The sequence below is a fragment of the Protopterus annectens genome, chromosome 10.part0 (genome assembly GCF_019279795.1).
Source record: "Protopterus annectens isolate FY-2018-M chromosome 10.part0, PAN1.0, whole genome shotgun sequence".
NCBI classification, from domain to species: Eukaryota; Metazoa; Chordata; order Ceratodontiformes; family Protopteridae; genus Protopterus; species Protopterus annectens.
Genome location: NC_056744.1, coordinates 819756903 through 819771797, shown reverse-complemented (window position 1 = coordinate 819771797; position 14895 = coordinate 819756903). Strand labels below are relative to the sequence as shown.

At 40.1% G+C, this 14895-nt stretch overlaps 1 protein-coding gene across 5 annotated transcripts in view; it reads left to right on the top strand.

Annotated features, from left to right (window-relative positions):
* TBC1D4 (TBC1 domain family member 4) overlaps positions 1 to 14895 on the top strand; it is a 2350609-nt gene that overhangs the window by 922404 nt on the left and 1413310 nt on the right. The window contains exon 1 of one of the 5 annotated variants that reach the window (XM_044085630.1): positions 1381 to 1548. The exons of the other annotated variants lie outside the window; for them this stretch is intronic. Within the exon in view, the coding sequence (XP_043941565.1) occupies positions 1507 to 1548 (42 nt within the window). The 5' untranslated portion in view covers positions 1381 to 1506. Of the gene's footprint in view, positions 1 to 1380; positions 1549 to 14895 lie in introns of those variants that run through there. 5 annotated transcript variants of the gene reach the window in all.

The following is a 14895-nucleotide window of genomic DNA, read 5'->3' as shown; positions in this document are numbered from 1 at the left end:
ATGTTTCACTTGTCACTTGGATTATTCTCCACTGTGCATTTTAAAAGTTTTGTGCACACACTCCAGACAGATGAAGGTTTATAGTATATGTTAAGAGACTTTTTACAATTGAAGCATTTTTTTTTTACTCTTCCGCAATTGCACGAGTACTTTGAAGCATTATTTTGTCTTGCATAGAGGGTTCTTGTGGAAAAAATACAGTAATTAGTCACTAATTCTAGCAAAGAGGACAGATTCATAATCTGTAAGTAATCGCATATTACATGGAGTTAGAACAGAGGTTCTGAGTCTTGTTTACATTTTTTTAACAATACGTTTTTCTCAGCTACTTGAGTCTTCCACTTCTGAAATTCCCCCTGAGGCCCTTACTCCAGCAGTGCTGAGACTGCCCTGCTACCAGTTACCTGTACTCCACCCAAGGTGCATGCCTCTTCTGTGGTGACATGGCACTTTTGTCATTGTGGAAGAACAGTGAGGACCACCATGCATAGATGCATGTTTGTGTCTTTCGGCTTTTCCCGGTTAGGGGTCGCCACAGCGGAACTCCGGTCCGCTAATGATTGGCAGTTACTGGCAAGTAGCTGTGCAGTCACATTATTCTATATGCATGCAGTCAGTCAGGGACTCCATCTAGATGAGTGCCTTTTCTTTCTGGGCTTGCTAGTTCTGTGACTCTAGCCTACTTCATCAGATAGTACTGGATTCTTCACTCATTCTCTGAGGATATGAGATCAGGTACTTGGTCTTTCTTTCCAACCCTTAGTACGAGCAGCTTTGTAAATGGCGCCGTCAGCAGCATCAGGCGCTCGTCTGTCAGTATGCCAGAAAGCCATCTACAAAACACTTTTGTCATATCTACTGCAAGAGCAGTTCTGTTCCTAGGCCTTACTAATCGTTAGACAAATCTTAGTTATGTAGTCTAGTCACTATTTCCTTATCTTGTTTTTTCCTCTTCTGTTAGAGTTTGCTGTGCTAAGAAGAAAGTTGAAGAACCTAAACTGAAAATGACATTAATGTTGTCTAAATCAGTGTAAATAATCGTAACATCAAGGTAAATAACATTTGAGAGTTTTGTAGGCAAACAGTCCGTGAGATTTGAAACATTGACTGAAGTAATTTCAAGTGAGCTGTGCTTAATTCTTGAAGTCTATCTCACCCTGTATCTTGGTAGCTTCTTGAAGAAAATGTGAGCTGGATCCCCTACAAGTGTTCCTTTATTTAAATTCACATTTACTGACAGACTTCCTGAAACTGCAGCCAGGAAGCTCAGCATCAGCAAATTACATCATAGCTAAAAAAAAGTAACATTAGTATGCTTTGTATTAACATAACCGTTACAGTCCTTTGGGATGTTGTTTTTTTATGTCAGGAAGTGCAGAGTGAAGCTGCTTTTTGTGACAGAACTTATCTTTACTTGAGCTTCAGCTGAAGGAGTGTTCCATATCTGTATTTGGATATATTTTCTTACGTCTTATTTGAGCATTTATTTACAGCACATAAGTAAGAATGGGTCCTCTTTTCCATTGGATTCCAGAAGTACATATACAGGTATATGTCCTTCATTTATTTTTACAGTTTTTTTTTTTTTTTTTTTTAACATGTTATGCTTTGTTTTTCCAAAGCAGACTTAAGTTTCTTTGCTACAGATGTTTTTCCTAAAAAGTATGTCTTTTAAATGAAATAAAAAAAATGTTTTGTGGTCGTCTTAAGGATTTGACTCTTTTGTGCATTTTTCATGTAGTTTAAATCTGTCGGGAAAACAGGGTTCTCTTGAGATAAAACTGTCTGACATTAGTTAGGTGGCGCAGTTGCATGCATACTTAAAACTGACTTTGTTTATTGTAAAAATGCATCTGTTCTCAGAGAGTGTAGTGCATATCATCCTTCCTAATTACAGCGTTTCCTAAGAGATTTATTGAACCTCTTCTCTCTGTCTTCTTGTATGTGTCCTTACTCTAACCCAGATTGCCGATTATTGGGATTCATAAGCAACAAGAGACATTAACATTTAGGTGCAGGCAGTGTGATATCTAGCCAAAAATCTCCAACAGACCACGGGCCCAGCATTGCTACACTTGCCTGACTTACTGCTTTTAAGAATAATCTTCCATTTTAATGTCTGATGCTCCATATCTAATGCAACGCTACTATCTAATGACACTGATAACTTCCTCTGCTGTGCATAGAGAAAGTCTCGTGCAAGGGTTGAAATTTTGCATGCAATGCAGCTATAGGTGGTGATGCTTCTTGAATGTAAAGGTTGATACCTGAATGGAGAATCAGTAGAGGGTACAGCTATGTGTACTAGTAGTATTCTGTTTGAAACTCTGCATTCGTATTTACAGCTTATACCCATATAGTATGCCAGCACTCACAATATCCTAATTGTAAATAAAAATGAACTTTGGAATATTACAGTGTCTTAGATTATAAGTAAAAAAATGAGGCAAGATGATGTTGACAAAAGCTTGTAATACTCAACATGGATGTGTAATGAAACAAAAAGCATTTACACTGAATTCAGTACCATCTCAAAGTGTTCACTCCTTGGCACTGAGCAAATATTCATTCAAAACTCACTGACAGTGGCACAACAGGTAGCACACTCACCTTTGGTGCAGAAGGCAGTGGGTTCTATTCCCACACCATGTAAATCAATTGCCAACATTGCAGTGCATCATGGGGGTGGGGGGTGTTCTGTACATCTGAATGCACTGTCCTTTGGATGAGAAGGTTACTGAGGCTCCATCTGCTTGGCTTAGTGGTAGCTCAGGTGGATGCGAAAGATCCCAAGGCACCTATCAAAAAGACTTGGGGTACTTTATTAAAATACATAAAAACATTGTTTCCCTAACCCAATTCAAGTGTAACTTGAATAACTGGAAGGGGAACAGGAAATTCATCCCTGACTTGACACCTGTGTTTTTAATGGACACGGGCAGCCTGTAAATGGTTTAGCTACCGAACCCCTGCTTACACTTATCAAGGGTACGAGAACTTGCCAGAGAGTTGTGATGAGTGGCTAGGCTTAAAAAGGCCCTTGTGGTTGTCAACCTAGTAAACCCATATGAACCTATTAATTAATTGTAAAAGTTTCAAAATATGAAACTATGTTTAAATTAAAAGTAAAATGATGTTAAATGTAAGTGGTGTAAGTGTATACTTTGAGATTTGTGAATATGGCTCATGATGCCGGAGTACGTATACTGGGTGCTACTATATTTGTTTCTTTACTGGCAAGTTTTTGAAGCTTAAAAATTTGGCTTTTGTTAATCGCAGCGAATCCCAAATCTCTGAAACTGTTTTTGCTGGAAACACGTTAAAAGGTTGGGGGGGACTGCACCCCATATGGGAACTCCACACCCCTTAATATTTATATATACCAACTCCATGATTACACAGCATTGGACAAAGCCTGGAGTTGATTTTGATGAATGCAAGTTTCCAGCAAAACTGGTCTGGAGATTTTGAACTTGCAGAGATTACCTTCTTGATCAAATTGAGTGGCATTAGAGGTTAACTTTCAGTGGATCAAGCTATGAATGATTACATGGCTAAGACTTATAAATTAAACTTGGTACTGTCGTATGTGCCCTGCTAGAATCTACTTCATCATAAATTCTCAGTAGTGCTGAATGAAAAACGGTGCTGAGTGACTCACTTGGCTGTAAAAACATCTCTTTTGGAATTGTTCCATTATCCAAATAAAACAGGATAATGCTAAATTATTTGAGCTCTGTCTACTCTGTAACCTGATCTGAGACAGTTTTGAGCATCAAATGGTATGGAGTTTTGTAGTAAGCAGCTTGTTAATTGTTTGCAAACAATCTTTATAATAGGATTGCTAAGGGGACAGGTAAAGAGAGTGGTCTATAGTTAAAGGTTTAGTTTTTGTTTGCTCCATTATGAACAGAGATGATGGCTTTCCAAAAGGTGGTAAACTTTCCCCTTCGATTAGGCATATGTTCAAGAGACATGCTACAAGACATACCTTTCAACACCTTAGTGCAAGGAATCTGGACAAAGCCAAAAGTAATGAGGTGCACAAAATCCCTAAAATAGGGACAACTATTAAATGTTGTTTTTAACATTTGGAAAGTTGTTAGAATAGCAGATTTTGCATTCTCATAAATGTTCTGAAGGGTATGAAGTTTCAAACTCAAATGTCGGCATTCAGTGACTTCAAGTCCTCCATGATGTGCCAGAAAACCACAGATTTGGTGAGGAGCAGACCAAATATATGAGGCAGACATATATACCTTCTTTGAAATTCTGGACAATTGAAAGGTATGTTACAGGCATTAATGTGTGTGGTCACCCATTAGCTTGTGTATACCTAAGGGAAAATCCATCAACAGAGGGAGATGCATTTTTTCCTGAGCATATCTGATGCTGTGAATGCAGTGTGTCACTATCTTGGTGAAACTGGATGACAGACCAGCTTTATAAAAAAAAAAAATATTTATTTGTCTTTGATTACTGGGAAGGTCTGACTGGGCAAAGCCCATTTTCACCAGAGGCCCAGGGAAAAAAGCTCCACATTGCATACATTTGCATGAACTTGCAGTAAAAATGCACTATACAATACTTGTGAATATATAATTTAACAAGTGATCCCCATGTTATGTACTACATAGTAATTACAGCATTAAGCTCAAACAAGTCTATAAAACATAGTAAATACCATATGTTAAGCTGATAAACATCAGCAGAACATTCAGCATTGTTTTGCATTGACTGTATGTATTTAGTCACATTGTATTTTTAGCATAAATACAACAAATGAAGCATATGCATACTTTATCCAAACAGTGAACATTCATTTGAAACCTACAACCAAGAGATTATTTAAGTAAAAGAGTGTGATTTTTATGATTCTTGTTTGAGATGTCTGCATGAGGAGAGGAATTAGTAATGTAGTTGGTTAAAGGGCAAGACTGTTTTCGGTACATTTACGTTATCGGGGCAACACTTGGAATGAGCGTTTGATAATGGAAAACTACCATAAATTCATTTTAAATGCGAGGGCCAGTATGATCTGTTCAGTTTCTGTGTTATTTTTGCTTTTCTGATTTACCGTCCGAAATGTATTTAAAAAGAGGGATGAAATAGTTTGTGCATTAAAGTGTTCTTTGGAGGGTCGATATAAAATGCTCAGTGATGTTTTTTTGGAATTATGTGGTTACAAACGACAGACAATATCATATAGTTCTAGTATAGGTGTGTTCAGCCCAGACAATCACATATGTCTACTTGATCACATTTCCACCTTCTCCTTGACATCATAAACACAATTTAAAAAGAGTTTAAAAATTGCAGAACCAGCACAAACTGCTGAACTAACACTCCGCAATGAAGTAGCAAATGCATGCGGAGTACAAAATGAATAGGCATTCAAGGAAGTCTTTTTTTTAATGTAATTTGCAGCTCATAACTGCAGCATTTGTTTATGAGAACTTGCATTTTGTGATCACATAGCACATATACTTAACATGTCAGTTTTGCGAGTCTTTTTAGTTTTACTTTTATGTATCAATGCACTGGCAGTACATACCTCTCAACCCCTTAGAACAAGAAATTTGGACAAAGTCATAAATAACTTGGGAGCAAAGGCCCCAAGATAGGGACAATTTTTGGTACTCCCAACAGCAATTCCAAGCACTCATTCCAAGCGTCAACCTGATAACGGAAAAGTACCCTGTTTTCTTAGTAGGTATGATTTAATTGAGATTTTAAATTATAGACACGTGACTTCATGAGATTTTAAATTATAGACACAATAAGATTTATGATAAGGGGTCTTACGAGTCCAATAACGTTTTGTTAAGAGGTGTGTCTTCAGTGATATTTTTGTAAATATGATGAAATATTTCTGTATCTGGTAGGAGGGAGTTCCTCACTTTAGCAACATATACAGAGTATAGACAGTCACTGTTATGATTTATAAACTTTTGAATCAGTACAAGGTGTTGGTTTAGTGAGCACAGTTCTTCGTGGGGTGTCTGCTGTTGTAATAAATGGCTGGTGTCAGGGTAACTGTCTGGGTTACAGAGGGTATTATGGGCAGTCTTATTGTGAGCATAAACAAGATGATTAGATAGCCAAAGACATTTAAGAGACGTACGTGCCAGATAGTGATGTGTTTGGTTAATATGGTTGCCTGCAAACTTTACAGTTATATTATAAGATTGCTCAAGTTTGACTTATTGAAAGAACTACAAGTTAATGAAATTTGATGAGGTGTAGAGAAAAGAAGAGAGAAGATGGGTCTTTGCTATAATCTTACATCCATATTTTATTAGAAATTGTTTGACTTTATAAGGAACTCCTAGTTTGTGGTTGTTTTAATTTTTTTTTCTTTTTTGAACTGCATGTGGGATGTGCTGATAGAATTTTAATCTATGGTCAATTAAAATTCCCAACAGTTTTTTTTTATTTTGTACTAGCTCAGTTCTAGTATTATTGTCTGATAAAATGTTTAAGTCACAACAATTGAGTTGAAAAATGCCACTTTTATTTGTATTTAGGAGTAACTTAGATTGTCTTAGCCAGGCCTCAGTTTTTGTAAAGGAATGATGTAGGTCATCCTGGAGCTGTTTGATTGAAGAGGCAATTGCATTAGGTTTACTGGAGAGACACTGTCCTATCTATCCTATCGGTAATGATGCTTACAAACATTGTAAAAACATTTTTATATATTAAATAAATCTTAACCACAATAATTGTACATCTCACAAAATTCAAAATGTATCCAAAAATCATTAAAAAATATATTTAAAAAAATTATACAAAATGCAGCATAAAACAACATACGCAATGCTTCAAAGAGCGTAGCTTCAGGTGGGGTTTCAGGGAGACTTGTTCATTAATGCCTGGAAACATATCAGCTTCCAGGCGTATAATCCATTGCTGTTCCCTCTCTTCAGTGAAAGTCTTAATGTCACCTCCTCTCATATTTTTACCTATCACTTCCAGCTAGAAATTTAAAACTGTGTTCATTACCTTTCTCTATAAAATGAAGTGTCAATGCACTCTTAGTTCTCCTATTTCTTATATCGCCCACATGTTCTAAGATGCATTCTCTGAAACTCCTGTTGGTCTTTCCTATATAATAAACATAACATTCAACGCAGTATGAAAAATAAATTATTTGTACCACAATCAGCGTATAGTGATGTCTCCAAAACAAAACCATTATGTGGGTGCTCAAAATAGTTACCAAAGTGGATGTATGTGCAGGGTCTATGTCACATCATTGAATATGTGAATATCGAATGCTCACATGAGCGAATATTCACGTACTCGAAGTTTATGAATTTTTTTTGCGGTACAGTGAAGATCGGGATTTTGCCCTTTTCTCACTCTGAGTAGGGGGGTGTGGGGGTGCATGTGAACGTTCAATATTCACGTATTCGATGATGTGATATAGACGCTATCTACAGGCTTTACAACATCTACAAGAGAAGGTACCCTCTCTTTGTGACTGGGGTGTATAACCCTTGCTAGCACTCCTATAACACAGTTGTCTCTTCAAGGAACCACTATTTCTAAAACCATATTGTGGTTTAGCTCCTATCACTTGTCTTTCTCATTTGTATTCAGTGTCCCCCAATTCCTGTTCACAGTTTCACAAATCTTACTAATATTACTATTATAAGTGAATGTCAACCTAGTGATTTCACTACTGCTTTGTCTCTCTATCTGACTGTGAGAATCGGGCCTGTCTGAGAAATAGGGGAGTCCCCTAGTACCCCGTTCACTCAAAGCTTCAGCTATCTATGCATCAACTTCTTTCCCATTATACCATCTGTACATAAACTCATTCCGTAACTCGCCCAACGCCGTCTTCATGTCCTCATCATTATTGCGTAACCGCATCCTTCGCAAAGCTTGTCCCTTAACAACATTCCTATACACATGTCGGGGGTGCACACTCATAGGTTCATAGGTTCATACTAGGCTATCTGCCCTAGGGCATTTATAAGCCTAGCCAGAGTGTGTTTGGCTTTCGCCACCCATTTTAAATTAATTTTGCTATGCCTTTTTTTGAGGTTAGTATACTGTGCCTCTGTCTAACAGTGACACAGAAGTGATAGCCGGGGTAAACCTACGATCTCCCATCCACTCATCAAGATTCCTCTTGAAGAGAGTCAATGTGGGACTCTGCCTAACCTGGACTGGGATTTTATTCCAGAGTGAAGGGAGCCTCTGGGTTATGAATCTGTCCCTCCAGCATGTCCTATTTATTTCAGTGCTGAGGTTCAAGTCTCTCGAGCACGTAGCTCAATGGGATTTGGATTTTCTGAGGTGCAGCATGTCCATTAATTCGGGTTGGACATGGCTTTATACGTCAGGCACAGATTGCCTCTGAGCAGGCGGTATGCCACTGAGTAGAGCTGGAGTTTCTTTAACCGGGCAGCATATGGCATCTGTTTGAGCCCTTTGATCCTCTTGGTGTGGTACTTTTGGGGTCTTTCAGTTGCTGCAGGTGTCTGGTAAGGTACATCCCAAAAGGGGCATTGTACTCAATTATGGGCCTGATGAGGGATGAGTAAAGAGGCACGATGACCTCTCCTGATCTAGATGTGAATCCCTTCATGATTAGGTGGGCTATATAAAATGTTTTTCTAACCACTTTGGCCACGTGGTTGTCAAATGAGAGATTGCTATCAACTTGGGTCCCCAGGTCCCTAATGACTTCTTCTGTACTTAATGGATTACCACCTTTGTGGTAATTTGTGGGCACTTTGTTTTGCCAAAGGGATGACTATACACTTTTGGCGTTTAGCTTGAGGCCATGGCTCTGGCACCAGTTGTCTGTTTCTATGAGGCCCTTTTGGAGGATGCTTGTGTCGGCTGGAGAGTTGATTATGGCACCCAGTTTGCAGTCATCTGCGAACTTGGTCAGCCACAGTCCTTCCGTGTTGGCCTGTACTGCCGAGAAATATATACCAAACAAGAGAGGTCCCAGGATTGAGCCTTGTGGGACGCCACTTGTAACTGGTTTGGAGTCTGACATGGCTCCAGCAATTCTAACCATGTGGGTTCTGTCCTTGAGCCAGTTTGCAACCCATCTAGTGACATAGGGGTTTATATTTAAGCTGGTGAGCTTATCTATAATGCCCGAGTGGGGTATTGTATCAAAGGCTTTTGCGAGGTCCAGGTAGGCTGTGTGGACCACCTTCCCCCTCGTCAATGGCCTTGGTGACTGTTTCAAAGAAATCGACCAGGTTTAAGAGGCAGGATCTACCCTTAACAAAGCCAAACTGGGTAGGATCCAGTGTCTGTAGGTCCCCAATATCTTTATTTATGAGGTCCATGATGATCCTTTCCATAGCTTTGCAGACCAAGCTAGTCAGGCTTATGGGGCGATAGTTTCCAGGATCTGTTGAGGCACCACCTTTGTGGAGAGGGACCACTGTTGCTGTACGCCACTCTTTGGGTACATATCCTGTAGTAAGGCTAAGATTGAACAGTAGTTTTATGTTTGGGTTTAGCTCTTCTTGGAGTCCATGTAGGACGCAGCCCGGGACACCATCTGGTCCCATTGATGCTGTGTTTTTTGCTTTGGAGAGGGGGGCTCTTACCTGAGCATCTGAGATGTCAGGGGGGCAACACTCTGTTGGGATAGATATTTGCCCTTTTGGTGGGGGGGGGAGAAGTTTGCACTGAACCTGTCAGCTAGGATGTTGGCAATGTCTGTGGGCTCGGTGTATTTTTTGTCATTTTGGACTAATTCTGAGCATATCTGGGAATTCCCACCCAGGTTCCTAACATAACTAAAGAAAGCCTTGTGATTATCCTTAGTGTCCTGTGCAATTTTTCTCTCGAAGCTGGCCTTAGATGATTTTATGAGTGTCCGTAGTTTTTTGCTAATACTGATTAGAGATGCCTTCCCTTTTTGGGATTTTGCTCTATCATGTAGTAGCTTCCTCCTTCTATTGTATAGTTTGTTTATGGCTGGGGTCCACCAGACAGGACGCCTGCCTTTGGAGGATTGGGTCTTGGTTTTATTTGGGATTGCATGATCCATGCATTCCTGAAGGTGTTCATAGAATGCGTTTATAAAGGATTCTGCGGTCTGGGCTGTATTTTCCACAGGCCGGGGCTTTGAAGGATTTTGCCTCGGTTTTGAGGCGTGTGAAATTTGCTTTAGAGAAGTTTTTCACTGTGGTTTTCTGTGCAGGGGCTGGGGTTGGGATGTGAATATCCAGTGAGATTAGTTTATGGTCTGATCTTACCAGTGAGGGATACACTTCTGGTCTGGAGCATAGTGTCCCCATGTTGGTGATGATCAGGTCCAGTATGTTTTCCCCTCTTGTGGGAGTGGTAACAAGTTGTTCCATAGCATTTGAGTTTATAAATTCTAGGAACCTTTGGGCTAGGGTGTTGGAGCTAGAGTAATGCTCCCAGGCTATGTTTGGGTAGTTGAAGTCCCAATATAATGGTGTTTGGAGAGACCTTCATATTTTCCAGTATTCTCAGGAAGGCCGAGTGGGGTTCCTGTGTTTGGGAGGGTGGTCTGTAGCAGGCTATAAACTGGAAGGCAGTTTTACCCACAGTTAGTTGCACATGGATAGTCTCTGATGCTTTGTGCTGTGCCACCAACCTGGAGGTGTGGGTATCTTTGACGAATATTGATACTCCCCCTTTTGTGGTTTGGTCCAAGTTTTGGGGCCGAAAAGCATGGTATGAGGTATAACCTGGTAGTGCTGGGGTGCTCTCGGGAGCCTTGAACCAGGTTTCTGTTACTGCACAGATATAGATGTTCTCCATGCTAAGGAGAGTTTCGAAAGCGTGCATCTTGAGGTTTAGACTTCTGGCGTTGAGTAGCATTACTCTTAGTTTCTTATCCCTTGTGATACCTATGGAGGTGGGTTTGTCTTTTGAGCCTTGCCTAAAAAAGGCACTATGGGGGTAGCAAGAGCCTTTGCCAATATCCGAAAGCCCAGGGGTGACAGGTGCAAGCCGTGCCTAGCAAAACATCGTGGCTTGTCGAGCATGTCATCCCAGGCTGACAGGCATTGGATCCCCTTTGAATGACACCAACACTTAAGCCAATTGTTGAAATTGATCATCTTGTCTTCATATTGTGGCATCATTCTTGGTGAGGGTAAGATGCTACTCAAGGTCAGGGTCATACCGGCCTGGGCTACATGCTCAGAGAGCTCCTCTATGTCTCTTTTCATGTAGTCCAGGGAGGTACATCTCAGGTCATTCACACCAGCATGGACAATGACTGAGTCATATTTGTACTTGCCTTGGAGTGACCTGAGTGCTTGTGTTATGTGGCGGATCCTAGCGCCCGACAGGCAGCTCACCGTGACCTTCTCCTTGTTCAGCCTGGTGAGTGGGATGTCAGTGTGCCTGACGATAGAGTCACCTATTAAAAGTGTATCAGGTGTGTTGTTTAGCCTTAAGGGCTGTGACTGTTCGGCACACTGGCTTTGTGAGCTATGTGTTGCACGTGTTTTGTTTTGGGGTAGCGGTTGCTTGGGTGTCTGCTTTGGAGCTCTCTGCTGCTTAGGCAGATTTTTATTTAGAGCCTCCGAGTATGTTTTTGTGTGTTTATGTGTTTGGTTTGTTGTCGTGGTAGGTCTTTGTGAGACTGGAATTGTAGTGAGTGTGGTTTCCTTCTCCTCCTGACTGGTTACGCCAGTACTGAGTTGAGAGAGCTTAGCCTCCAGTTTGGCTATATGGTTGCATCTCTCACATGTGTTGGAATTTGTTGGGAGGAGGAGAGGGTTGTCTGTGTACATGAGGCAGTTGTAACATTGTCTCAAGATTCCCAGATTCACCAGCTGGACCGGAGAGGAGATTGACAACTGACCTTTGGACATGCTAGAATAGTATTGGGAATTCCTTTATAATTGAAAAAAAGTGGCCAATGGGGAACAAGGTACTCAAGGGGAGTTTGTGAGGGTGTAGTGCTTTTAATTTTTTAGAGCTGACTTATATAATTGCTTTAGTGAGCAAGTGCCAGGTAACTTAAATGCAAAAACGACAAACAGTAACTTTCTTTCAAGTGAAACAAGGAAATAAGTACAGTAAGCAATGCAGATATCACTAGGGATCCACAGAAGTGCTAAAAGGCCAAGTTTTAGGTGGAATTAGCTTTTCAGGGAAATAAACAAACAACAAGCATACAAATAAAGCTAGATTCAGCAGGCCTGGATCTAGTCTATGCTACAGCAAACAAGGTGTACCAATTTCGGTAAGAAACAGTTAGAATATGCAGGCACTATAAGCCTTTAACCAGAAATTCCCTGCTCAGAAGGGCAGAGTCCAGCCTCTCCTCCCACAAGAGTGCAGACCGCAATCCTTCTTTGTGTAATAAAACATTCTTCTTACATTGCTTCTTATGTATCAATATCTCAATCTCACTCACTAGACTCTTAGTTATTTTGACATCTAAAAAGTTAATAGCTTCACGAGAATAATTATAGCTAAATCTAAAGAATGTTGTAGTGGTGTGTAAATCTAAAAAATGTTCCATCTCTTCTACTGGTCCTTGCCGTAAAACAAACATATTTTCCATGATCCTTTTATAAGTCAAAATATATCAATGAAAGTCATTATTCCTAATGGCTCTGTCTTGTTCCCACTGCGCTAAGGCTAGGTTGGTGTAGCTATTAGCACAAGCTGTGCCCATCACTATGCCAACCTTCTGTAGGTAATAATTATCATTAAAGATGAACACAAATAATTCCATAAATCATAAGGTTTTCTATTGTTATTCCTATAAAGCAAGTAGGACCATGAATAATAGAGAATGTTCAGACTGAACGACCAACTTGTTGCTATTAATAATATCATGGTTATACATATTTAGTGACTACTTTAAATATCAAATCTGTACTGCATGTCATTCACCTTTGCTGGCTGGTGTGGAAATATTATTATATTATCTATCCCAGAACATTGTCCACATCTGAATTCAGGATGGTGAATTCAGGATGGGCATGAGTTTCAGTATGTTAGATTAAATCAAGTGTTTGTATACAACCCTACTCATTTCCTGTATATGTACTAAAACCTGTTAGATATTTTAGCTCTAGTTGTGTTATACCTCTTCCAGCAGTAACACTCCAGTTACGTACGTCGAGTGAAAGAACAGACCTAACCCTAACCTTATGATAGTGTGGTTAGTACCATTTATGTCTCTCTCTCTCTCTCTCTCTCTCCCAGATGATGCCTGTTAGATTTATCACCATTTGATACTGTACATGCGCTGGTAAAATTGAAAGATGTGCCAAAAAAAAAAAAAAAAGAGATATTAACCAGTTTGTCTGTTTGTGCATATACAAATGGCTGTCAGCTTGATCATAGTCTGCTGGGCAAGCTTCCAAGGCTTCAGGGTACTTTCCACATGACCAAACTATTGGCTCAAGCTGAGCTGACTAAAAAACTGTTTTGGGTGGCAAGCCTTTTAGAGCTTTCCTGCCACCGAAGAGAGCGCTCCTCTGTATGCTTTCAAGGAACAACTTGTGCAATTCAGTTTCTTGGCAGATGAGTTTCTTTTGGGAAAGAAGCTTCCACATATTAAATTTAATGTTTAAACATAGTTTCCTGTGTAGAAAAGTATATTTTAAGCTAGGAATATTTGTTTATATTTTCTGTCATGTGAGTTTGCTGTGCTTTTAAACAGGAGCACACTTTTCTGTTTGACATTTTAAGTTGATTTACACAGTCTAAAACCATGTTTTGTGTGTAGAAACTGTGTTTTTTGCACTTTACTAGCCCAAAAAGTAATTTAGAGTGCTTTTTACAGTGTTTTTATTGGGTTATTTTACCGTCTTGTGGTGCTTAGAGTCCCAGGGAAAGAAGCACCATTTTCAACTTGACCATGGAACAAACTACCGATCCCATGGTCAGTCCTTCCAGCCACAGAAAGCAAAAGTTAAATGGCCTTTGCCTCAAGAACAGGTTAGCAATTTGCCTTAGTTGCAGGTGGGTGACTGTGCTGCGGTCAAAGCTGGTTCCTCAGACCATTCATCTTTTTCCCTGGATCACTCTGGTGATGTCCGTGCAACCACAATACACCAGAAGTTGGAAACCTCCTCTGCGGCTGTTGGGGTCCCATCAGTGGACAAGGGAGAGCCACTCTTGTCAGTCTTGGGAAAAGTGCAGGGAAGGTGCCCATGTTTAGCCTGAATGTTGCGCCTATTCCTAGAGAAGCTGTTGCTGCCACTAATAATCCTATTTGGCCCAACTTTCCCCTCAAAAAGAAACAGAAAACTAAACATTTATCTTCTCAAGTACCAGTTTCACTGGCCAGGAGTAGTTTAAGTCTGGTGCAGAATCTTGTAGAATAAGGGATTCTGCTTTTTCTGAAGAGATTCAAGAAATTAAATCTGGAGACGAATGTGATGGGACAGATGCAAGTTTTGCTTCTCAGATTTATGATTCAAACTCCGAGGAGAGAATGCTATCTGAATCTCCCTGTCAAGGATTCTCTTTCTCAGAGACAATTTCTGGAATGTGCAGTGTTTTCAGTGGATGAACACTGAGGTTTCTTGGTCTCTCATAAAATACTTTCTACTGCTGATATATCATTGTTAGCTACAGGTTTCCAACCATGAATAATAAAAAACGCTCCTCATACCTAAAGTTACTAGGATCACTTACTATTCAACCCAACACACTGTTCATGAGTGATTTTAACTACCCCTTCATAAACTGGGAAAACGTATACGACCATTAACATGCAGGCCCACAGATTCCTGGACTTAATGCAAATGCTCTGGAAAAGCTGGTCTGCACTCCCACTAGAAGCTGAAATATTCTTGACATCGTACTCACAAACATGGGGGAGCATTGCATCCCCTCAGCGTAATGTCCTCATTGGTAAGACTGGATCATAAATTGGTCTCCTTTGAATTAAATGTAATGGTA